Raw genomic sequence first — 11,604 nt, forward strand, 5'->3', positions numbered from 1 at the left:
TATTGTTTGTTTCATTATAGGAGGAAACATCGACAAGCCCTTATGGGTTTTTTTGGTTCCTCCCACACATTTATATTGTATTTCCTTTTTTTTCTATACTGTTTGTCTGTACTTTTAAAAGGGTTGTATATTTTTATGTGCAAATAAACTAAACTAAACTAAAAGTAAAAGTGATTTGCACCCACCTCCCGCCCCGTGGACCCGCTGCACCTGTCAGATAAAGAAACAATCCTTACGTATACTGTTGCCTCAGCCCCGGCACTAAATTTAGTTCCGCCCCGGGGAACGTGTTGTGATGCTAAAATAGCTCGGGGGGAATCCAGCTCACTCAGCCGGAGACTACAGCACAGATTCAGCTCAGGAAGACCGACGGGGACAAGACAAGACCTCAGGTGAGGCTGCATGTGTCAAATAATAAAAATAAAACGTAATAATCCAGATATTAGTCAATTTTTAATTGATTTTAATTGAAAACAATAACTCAAAGGAGAGAGAAGCTACAGGTCTTTATGCTAAGCTACGTCAACGAGGTGAGACATGTGAAGGCCTACTTAAAAACATATATATACATATGTATGTATGTATATATGTATGTATATATATGTATATATATGTCCATTACAGTTCACAACACTTTTATTTTGTAACGCCAGATTTACGTGTTACATTTCATGACACTTTTATTTTGTAAAGCCACGTTTACGTTTTACATTTCATGACACTTTTATTTTGAAATTCCACATTTACATTTTACAGTTCATTACATTTTATTTTGTAATGCCATATTTACGTTTTACATTTCATGACACTTTTATTTTGTAATGGCATGTTTACGTTTTACATTTCTGTCTGTGCAACCCACAGCCACGAAGCTAAGCTGCTAAGCTAATGTTGAAAGTGGATTCATCCGACCAGAAATCCCACGTCACCTCTTAACAAGATTAAAATGAATTCACGAGGTCTACAAAGGAATAAAAAGTATTCAGATGCAGTTCCGTTTTTCCTGATTTAGTCGGAGCCGCCATGTCATTTTTCCCGCCAAAATCCAGTCACCTAATAAAAAAAACCATGTGCACGCACACTTGCACGCAATGTTCGCTTTATAAATCACAGTCCAGCTGGAAGGTTGGCAGGTGAATTCTCCTCATACCCCGCCCTCTACACGCCCACTTCATACCATGAATGAGCTGCAAACTACTTGATGACTGTATTTGCATATGAATGAGCTGCTGAGCAGATCTAGGGAGTGGCTACTTGGGCTCAAGCCTACAATGTTTTTCCAAAAGCCTGAATCTGGTCGGATGAATCCACTTTCAACATTAGCTTAGCAGCTTAGCTTCGTGGCTGTGGGCTGCACAGACAGAAATGTAAAACGTAATCATGCCATTACAAAATAAAAGTGTCATGAAATGTAATACGTCAACGTGGCGTTACAAAATAAAAGTGGCATTACAAAATAAAAGTGTAATGAAATGTAAAACGTAAATATGGCATTACAAAATAAAAGTGTCGTGAACTGTAATACGTAAATGTGGCATTGCAAAATAAAAGTGGATCTGAAAAAACAAAACAAACAAACAAAATAAAAATCGTCTGGTCTAAATGTTGAACTCGGGCGCAGGCGCGGCGCAAACACCTCGACAGGTCCGTCTCCCCCCGCCGAGCTCGGTGGCGAAGCGGTCGCTCTGGGCACAGACTGAGCCGGGGTTCTGTCAATTTCTGCTGCTTCCTCGAAAAATGCTACCGCCGCATAAACCGATAGCGTCTATCTGTCGAGTTTTGCTACCCTACCAAAAAATGCTACCTAATGGTTTTCTACCTTTTGTAGAGCTACAATTGCTGTGTTTTACTGTGTTTTACTGCCTAAACCACTTCCTTTACTGTGTTTTACTCCCTAAACCACTTCCTTTACTGCGTTTTACTCCCTAAACCACTTCCTTTACTGCGTTTTACTCCCTAAACCACTTCCTTTACTGCGTTTTACTCCCTAAACCTCTTCCTTTACTGTGTTTTACTCCCTAAACCACTTCCTTTACTGCGTTTTACTCCCTAAACCACTTCCTTTACTGCGTTTTACTCCCTAAACCACTTCCTTTACTGTGTTTTACTCCCTAAACCACTTCCTTTACTGTGTTTTACTCCCTAAACCACTTCCTTTACTGTGTTTTACTTCCTAAACCACTTCCTTTACTGTGTTTTACTCCCTAAACCACTTCCTTTACTGTGTTTTACTTCCTAAACCACTTCCTTTACTGTGTTTTACTCCCTAAACCTCTTCCTCTACTGTGTTTTACTGTGTTTTACTCCCTAAACCACTTCATTTACTGTGTTTTACTCCCTAAACCACTTCCTTTACTCCCTAAACCACTTCCTTTACTGTATTTTACTCCCTAAACCACTTCCTTTACTGCGTTTTACTCCCTAAACCACTTCCTTTACTGTGTTTTACTCCCTAAACCACTTCCTTTACTGTGTTTTACTCCCAAAACCACTTCCTTTACTGCGTTTTACTCCCTAAACCACTTCCTTTACTGCGTTTTACTCCCTAAACCACTTCCTTTACTGTGTTTTACTCCCTAAACCACTTCCTTTACTGCGTTTTACTCCCAAAACCACTTCCTTTACTGTGTTTTATTCCCTAAACCACTTCCTTTACTGTGTTTTACTCCCAAAACCACTTCCTTTACTGTGTTTTACTCCCTAAACCACTTCCTTTACTGTGTTTTACTCCCTAAACCACTTCCTTTACTGTGTTTTATTCCCTAAACCACTTCTTTTACTGTGTTTTACTCCCTAAACCACTTCCTTTACTGTGTTTTACTCCCTAAACCACTTCCTTTACTGTGTTTTACTCCCTAAACCACTTCCTTTACTGTGTTTTACTCCCTAAACCACTTCCTTTACTGTGTTTTACTCCCTAAACCACTTCCTTTACTGCGTTTTACTCCCTAAACCACTTCCTTTACTGTGTTTTACTTCCTAAACCACTTCCTTTACTCCCTAAACCACTTCATTTACTCCCTAAACCACTTCCTTTACTGTGTTTTACTTCCTAAACCACTTCCTTTACTGTGTTTTACTAAACCACTTCCTTTACTGTGTTTTACTAAACCACTTCCTTTACTGCGTTTTACTCCCTAAACCACTTCCTTTACTGTGTTTTACTCCCTAAACCACTTCCTTTACTGTGTTTTACTCCCTAAACCACTTCCTTTACTGTGTTTTACTCCCTAAACCACTTCCTTTACTGTGTTTTACTCCCTAAACCACTTCCTTTACTGTGTTTTACTCCCTAAACCACTTCCTTTACTGCGTTTTACTCCCTAAACCACTTCCTTTACTGTGTTTTACTCCCTAAACCACTTCCTTTACTGCGTTTTACTGTGTTTTACTGTGTTTTACTCCCTAAACCACTTCCTTTACCGTGTTTTACTCCCTAAACCACTTCCTTTACTGCGTTTTACTGTGTTTTACTGCGTTTTACTCCCTAAACCACTTCCTTTACTGTGTTTTACTCCCTAAACCACTTCCTTTACTGCGTTTTACTCCCTAAACCACTTCCTTTACTGTGTTTTACTCCCTAAACCACTTCCTTTACTGTGTTTTACTCCCTAAACACCTTCCTTTACTGTGTTTTACTCCCTAAACCACTTCCTTTACCGTGTTTTACTCCCTAAACCACTTCCTTTACTGCGTTTTACTGTGTTTTACTGTGTTTTACTCCCTAAACCACTTCCTTTACCGTGTTTTACTCCCTAAACCACTTCCTTTACTGCGTTTTACTGTGTTTTACTGTGTTTTACTCCCTAAACCACTTCCTTTACTGTGTTTTACTCCCTAAACCACTTCCTTTACTGCGTTTTACTCCCTAAACCACTTCCTTTACTGTGTTTTACTCCCTAAACCACTTCCTTTACTGTTTTACTCCCTAAACCACTTCCTTTACTGTGTTTTACTCCCTAAACCACTTCCTTTACTGTTTTACTCCCTAAACCACTTCCTTTACTGTGTTTTACTCTCTAAACCACTTCTTTTACTGTGTTTTACTCCCTAAACCACATCTTTTACTGTGTTTTACTGTGTTTTACTCCCTAAACCACTTCCTTTACTGTGTTTTACTCCCTAAACCACTTCCTTTACTGTGTTTTACTCCCTAAACCACTTCCTTTACTGCGTTTTACTCCCTAAACCACTTCCTTTACTGTGTATTACTCCCTAAACCACTTCCTTTACTGCGTTTTACTCCCTAAACCACTTCCTTTACTGCGTTTTACTCCCTAAACCACTTCTTTTACTGTGTTTTACTCCCTAAACCACATCTTTTACTGTGTTTTACTGTGTTTTACTCCCTAAACCACTTCCTTTACTGCGTTTTACTCCTTAAACCACTTCCTTTACTGTGTTTTACTCCCTAAACCACTTCCTTTACTGTGTTTTACTCCCTAAACCACTTCCTTTACTGCGTTTTACTCCCTAAACCACTTCCTTTACTGCGTTTTACTCCCTAAACCACTTCCTTTACTGTGTTTTACTCCCTAAACCACTTCCTTTACTGTGTTTTACTGTGTTTTACTCCCTAAACCACTTCCTTTACTGTGTTTTACTGTGTTTTACTCCCTAAACCACTTCCTTTACTGTGTTTTACTCCCTAAACACCTTCCTTTACTGTGTTTTACTCCCTAAACCACTTCCTTTACCGTGTTTTACTCCCTAAACCACTTCCTTTACTGCGTTTTACTGTGTTTTACTGTGTTTTACTCCCTAAACCACTTCCTTTACCGTGTTTTACTCCCTAAACCACTTCCTTTACTGCGTTTTACTGTGTTTTACTGTGTTTTACTCCCTAAACCACTTCCTTTACTGTGTTTTACTCCCTAAACCACTTCCTTTACTGCGTTTTACTCCCTAAACCACTTCCTTTACTGTGTTTTACTCCCTAAACCACTTCCTTTACTGTTTTACTCCCTAAACCACTTCCTTTACTGTGTTTTACTCCCTAAACCACTTCCTTTACTGTTTTACTCCCTAAACCACTTCCTTTACTGTGTTTTACTCTCTAAACCACTTCTTTTACTGTGTTTTACTCCCTAAACCACATCTTTTACTGTGTTTTACTGTGTTTTACTCCCTAAACCACTTCCTTTACTGTGTTTTACTCCCTAAACCACTTCCTTTACTGTGTTTTACTCCCTAAACCACTTCCTTTACTGCGTTTTACTCCCTAAACCACTTCCTTTACTGTGTATTACTCCCTAAACCACTTCCTTTACTGCGTTTTACTCCCTAAACCACTTCCTTTACTGCGTTTTACTCCCTAAACCACTTCTTTTACTGTGTTTTACTCCCTAAACCACATCTTTTACTGTGTTTTACTGTGTTTTACTCCCTAAACCACTTCCTTTACTGCGTTTTACTCCTTAAACCACTTCCTTTACTGTGTTTTACTCCCTAAACCACTTCCTTTACTGTGTTTTACTCCCTAAACCACTTCCTTTACTGCGTTTTACTCCCTAAACCACTTCCTTTACTGCGTTTTACTCCCTAAACCACTTCCTTTACTGTGTTTTACTCCCTAAACCACTTCCTTTACTGTGTTTTACTGTGTTTTACTCCCTAAACCACTTCCTTTACTGTGTTTTACTGTGTTTTACTCCCTAAACCACTTCCTTTACTGTGTTTTACTCCCTAAACCACTTCCTTTACTGTGTTTTACTCCCTAAACCACTTCCTTTACTGTGTTTTACTCCCTAAACCACTTCTTTTACTGTGTTTTACTCCCTAAACCACTTCCTTTACTGTGTTTTACTCCCTAAACCACTTCCTTTACTGTGTTTTACTCCCTAAACCACTTTACTGTGTTTTACTCCCTAAACCACTTCCTTTACTGCGTTTTACTCCCTAAACCACTTCCTTTACTGCGTTTTACTCCCTAAACCACTTCCTTTACTGCGTTTTACTCCATAAACCACTTCCTTTACTGCGTTTTACTCCCTAAACCACTTCCTTTACTGTGTTTTACTCCCTAAACCACTTTACTGTGTTTTACTCCCTAAACCACTTCCTTTACTGTGTTTTACTCCCTAAACCACTTCCTTTACTGCATTTTACTCCCTAAACCACTTCCTCTACTGCGTTTTACTCCCTAAACCACTTCCTTTACTGTGTTTTACTCCCTAAACCACTTCCTTTAGTGTGTTTTACTCCCTAAACCACTTCCTTTAGTGTGTTTTACTGTGTTTTACTCCCTAAACCACTTCCTTTACTGTGTTTTACTGTGTTTTACTCCCTAAACCACTTCCTTTACTGTGTTTTACTCCCTAAACCACTTCCTTTACTGTGTTTTACTCCCTAAACCACTTCCTTTACTGCGTTTTACTCCCTAAACCACTTTTACTGTGTTTTACTCCCTAAACCACTTCCTTTACTGTGTTTTACTCCCTAAACCACTTCCTTTACTGTGTTTTACTCCCTAAACCACTTCCTTTACTGCGTTTTACTCCCTAAACCACTTCCTTTACTGTGTTTTACTCCCTAAACCACTTCCTTTACTGTGTTTTACTCGCTAAACCATTTCCTTTACTGTTTTACTCCCTAAACCACTTCCTTTACTGTGTATTACTCCCTAAACCACTTCCTTTACTGTGTTTTACTCCCTAAACCACTTTACTGCGTTTTACTCCCTAAACCACTTCCTTTACTGCGTTTTACTCCCTAAACCACTTCCTTTACTGCGTTTTACTCCCTAAACCACTTCCTTTACTGTGTTTTACTCCCTAAACCACTTCCTTTACTGTGTTTTACTCCCTAAACCACTTCCTTTACTGCGTTTTACTGTGTTTTCCTCCCTAAACCACTTCCTTTACTGTGTTTTACTCCCTAAACCACTTCCTTTACTGTGTTTTACTCCCTAAACCACTTCCTTTACTGCGTTTTACTCCCTAAACCACTTTTACTGTGTTTTACTCCCTAAACCACTTCCTTTACTGTGTTTTACTCCCTAAACCACTTCCTTTACTGCGTTTTACTGTGTTTTACTCCCTAAACCACTTCCTTTACTGTGTTTTACTCCCTAAACCACTTCCTTTACTGCGTTTTACTCCCTAAACCATTTCCTTGTCTCTTGCCAGGCCGTTATTATAAATAAGAATGTTCTTAATGACCTGCCTGGTTAAATAAAGGCCAATGACTGAATGAATATCAAATAAAGCGGTAGAATTGTTTTTTTTTTTTTCTCTTTATCGTATAATGTTCACAAAGAGTGATTCAATTCATGTCATGGGTAGTTTATTTTGAAGGATCAAATACTCAACATCCCATGTTATCCATTTTAAATCAATATTTCAGGGGTAGCATCATTTGATAGTCCAGTAACATCCTATCAAATAATTCTCCCGTCACCCGTCACATACTTGGTATATACTTGGTACATACTTGATATATACTTGACAGTACATACTTGATATATGACATGTAACAGCTTTGCGTCCGTTGATGTCGATGTTTGTGCCCTTCAGGGACCGAGATGTTCCCCAAAAAGGAGGAGAAGCGGTCGTTTGGAAACGGGGCTCTGCGGGACAAGTGGGAGCAGCGAGCTCAGGTGGAGGCGGATCAGTGCAAGCAGCAGGCGCAGTTCAAGGAGAAGAGCTCCGTCAAACTGTGAGGCTCCCACATCCCTGCACAAGTCTGCACAAGTCTGCACATCCCTGCACAAGTCTGCACAAGTCTGCACAAGTCTGAAAAAGTCCAATTTTTGCTAAAATAAGGCCTTTAAATGTCTTAATTAGTCTTAAATCTCAATCCAAAACAGATTTAAGTATTTATATATACATATATATATATATATATATATATGTATATATATATATATATATATATATATATATATATATATATATATATATATATATATATATATATATATATATATATATATATATATATATATATATATATATATATATATATACATATATATATATATATATATATACATACATCCTGTGGAGGCCAGTTTCAGTCCAATTGGACTGAAAGTTGCCCAACCTGGCAACACACATCTAGAATCTCCTGCGGAGGCAAGGTTTAGTCCAATTGGGCTGAAAGTTACCCAACCTGGCAACACAAATTGAGAATCTCCTGCAGTTTCAGCTCAATTGGGCTGAAAAGTAGATATTTGTGCTGGTTTTCCTGGTTTTTTACTAAATATTTAGGAGAAAATATTAACAAATAATTTAATTATTGACGGTTTTAACATAGAGAATGTTTGATCCGGGCTGGTTTGTTTTAATGATTTCTGCGGGTTTAACATTGCGTTTGGACTGGAACCTGCCAGATCTGGCAACCCTCGCCCTCAAAGCTGGATTTCTTAGTGACTTGTCTTCAATTTTCTTTGTAAAAGGTCTCAAAAAGTCTTCAATTTAACTTGGTCAAACCTGACAAGAAAAGTTGTCGGAGGGGGCGGGGCTACAGGTGATGATGTCAGCAGGTGGGCGGGGCCTGCAGGGCAGCATGGAACGCTTATGGCTCTGGCCTGCACGCCTGCACACAGAAGAGAAAAGAACTAATGATCGATCTATATCGATAGTTATATTTATATATATATATATATATATATATATATATATATATATATATATATATATATATATATATATATATATATTATATATATATATATATATATATATATATATATATATATATATATATATATATATATATATATATAGTAATCTTATGATTTATTTTTATTTCTTTGTATTTAAATCTGCAGTCTCTTCTCCAAATGGAACTACCACTGGTCCGTCCAGGCGAAGGGCGGCAACGACATCTCCGACTTCCGGAAGCTGGCGAGCAAAGAGGCCGATGATCCGGTTCCGAGGGTCCGTTTCAAGGTGGTGCCGCCGCCCCCCCGCCCCCGACCCGAGCCCGCGACTCCGCCGCCCCGGAGGGAGGCGTCGGACCCCCAACCCCGCCGGCCCCGGCGGACCGTGGAGGTGGACGTGTTCCGGCTCTGCTGGCGCGAGTCCTGGAAGTGTCTCAAGCCCCCCAAGTACTTGTACCTCAAAGAACCCGAAGAGCCGCGCCGCCGCAGCGCCGAGGCCAAGGCGCCGCCGGGGTTCGACACCGCCCTGCAGGTGACGCGCGACGAAAAGTACAAAGTAAAGTACTGCGGAGTGGAACCGGCACATCTGGTTTATCAATGGAATCAGTCCTGGAAGCAGGTGAGACCTGTACTATCAAGTATATGTCAAGTATGTACTATAAAGTATATGTCAAGTATATACTATCAAGTATATGTCAAGTATGTACTATCAAGTATATGTCAAGTATGTACTATCAAGTATATGTCAAGTATATACTATCAAGTATATGTCAAGTATGTACTGTCAAGTATATGTCAAGTATGTACTATCAAGTATATGTCAAGTATATACTATCAAGTATATGTCAAGTATGTACTATCAAGTATATTTCAAGTATGTACTATCAAGTACAGTATTGGCCCGAATATAAGACGGGGTTTTTTGCATTGAAATAAGACTGAAAAAGTGGGGGTCGTCTTACATTCGGGGTCTAGACGTTATACCAATTCACAACTCTAGATGGCGCCAGATATCTTTAAAGCGAATGCTGAACTAAACTCCCCAGGCCAAAGCCAACCCCTGTCACGAAGAAGAAAAATAAAAAATAGCGGTAAGAAAGAAAAGAGAAGAAAAGGGGGTGCCTTCTGGCGGTGTCTGTGTCGGTGAGAATGTGGTATGGAAGGGTCCTGCCATGGAGGATTCGGGCTTCCATTGGCAGGACAACAAAACTTAATAATTTATCATTATTATATTATACAAAGATGGTTATTATTATTATTATTATTATTAGTATTATTATTATGTATAGTATATCATATTATTATTAGTATAGATATCGGATAGGTGAATGGATGAATGAATGGGATGCCTGGGTCTGGGGCCCTCCGTTGTCGGGCCTGCACGGGTGCCGCCTTGTTGGGGGGTTCCCTCTCTCCGGGCCCGTCTGCCTGGGGGTCGTTGGCCTGAAGGGTGAGGGCCTCCTGGCCGCGTGTCCGGCCCGGACCGGGTGGCCGGGGATTGCCCGCGGGCCCCCTCGGCCGCCGCCGGGGGGGGGGGGGGGCCTCGCAGGCGGTGGGTTGCCTCCCTCCTACTTCTCCCGTCTGTGGGGTTGCCGGTGGCCTGGGTTCCGGGCTCTTCCGTGTCGGCCTCTGGTCTCGCGGGTGGCGGGGTTGCTCCCCCCCTCCCCCACTATAGATACACTTCAGGTGGAGCTTTGTTTGGTTTATTACACACACACACACACACACACACACACACACACACACACACACACACACACACACACACACACACACACACACACACACACACACATATACACACACACACATAGACATACACACTGGCTTGTTCACCTGCATGCTGGCTCTCTAGTTTTTGGGGTTAGGTAGCGGTAGCGGTAGCTTAGCTCAAACTGCAATCAGATCTCAAGATTTAGGTCGATTGCTGTTATTGTTTTGGTCGGCTCCGTGCCGGTTTCGTGCTTTGTTTGTGGTTTTTTGTTGCAGATTTCCAGTGCTTGACGTGTGTTTCCGTGTGTTCCTGCTTCCTGGATTGGCAGTGGATGTCGTCACCCCCCCCCCCCCCCCCCAAAAAAAAAGAAAAAAAAATCACTGGGTTTGTATGTGTATATTTATGTATGTGTACGCATATGTATGCGTATATATATGTATATATATTAAATTTAGTAATAATGCACATATATATACTTTTGGTTTCTACCGTCATGGTATCAATCATTAATATGTGTGCAGACAAGGGGGAAAAAAAAGAAAGAAAAGAGAAGAAAATAAGAGAAGAGATAAAAGAAAATGGAGAAACGTAGCGACAATCTGGAGAAAAGTGGGTCGAAGAAGTTATGATTCAAACTTCAAGATCAGGATTTGAATGAGGCAAAATAACATGCTTTTTCTCTCAAATATATTGTTATAATCATTTGTTTCAGATGTACTGTCATTATTTTCTGTATGAAAATTGAATTTGGTGTTAAAAAAAAGTCTTTTTTCAAATTTGAGTCTTGGGTCGTCTTACAATCAGGGTCGTCTTATATTCAGGTCAATACGGTATATGTCAAGTATGTACTATCAAGTATATGTGAAGTATGTACTATCAAGTATATGTGAAGTATATATCAAGTATGTACTGTCAAGTATGTACTATCAAGTATATGTCAAGTATGTACTGTCAAGTACATACGAAGTATGTAGTGTGAAGTATTTACCCAGCATGCACCTGTAACCCCTCCCTGCAGGTGAAGAGTCCAGCTCAGCTGCTCATTGGTTCCCAGGAGACCCAGTTCCAGTGGGAACTTCTCTTCCTCCCGGAACCGTCCGGCCAGGAGAAGGTCCAGCAGGAATACGCTCTCCCTCGCTGGGCGGGAACCTGGAAGTGGATGAACTTCCCGTTCCGGCAGCAGAAGCAGCAGTGGGACCGGGGCTGGCCCGAGGTTTACCGGCCGCAGAGCCGGGCCGACCACCGGGGCTGGCCCGAGGTTTACCGGCGGCAGAGCCGGGCCAAC

The 11,604-nt window shown here is 40.5% G+C and overlaps 1 protein-coding gene across 1 annotated transcript in view; it reads left to right on the plus strand.

Moving 5' to 3' along the window:
* Positions 1 to 299: 299 nt before the first annotated feature.
* The window catches only part of LOC133444518 (uncharacterized), an 18,013-nt gene continuing 6,708 nt past the window's right edge, over positions 300 to 11,604 (plus strand). The window contains exons 1-4 of the mRNA XM_061722359.1: positions 300 to 392; positions 7,515 to 7,656; positions 8,774 to 9,224; positions 11,338 to 11,598. Coding sequence (XP_061578343.1) covers positions 7,523 to 7,656; positions 8,774 to 9,224; positions 11,338 to 11,598 — 846 coding nt within the window. The 5' untranslated portion in view covers positions 300 to 392; positions 7,515 to 7,522. The remainder of the gene's footprint in view (positions 393 to 7,514; positions 7,657 to 8,773; positions 9,225 to 11,337; positions 11,599 to 11,604) is intronic.

Source organism: Cololabis saira, chromosome 5 (assembly GCF_033807715.1).
Source record: "Cololabis saira isolate AMF1-May2022 chromosome 5, fColSai1.1, whole genome shotgun sequence".
Taxonomy (NCBI): Eukaryota; Metazoa; Chordata; class Actinopteri; order Beloniformes; family Belonidae; genus Cololabis; species Cololabis saira.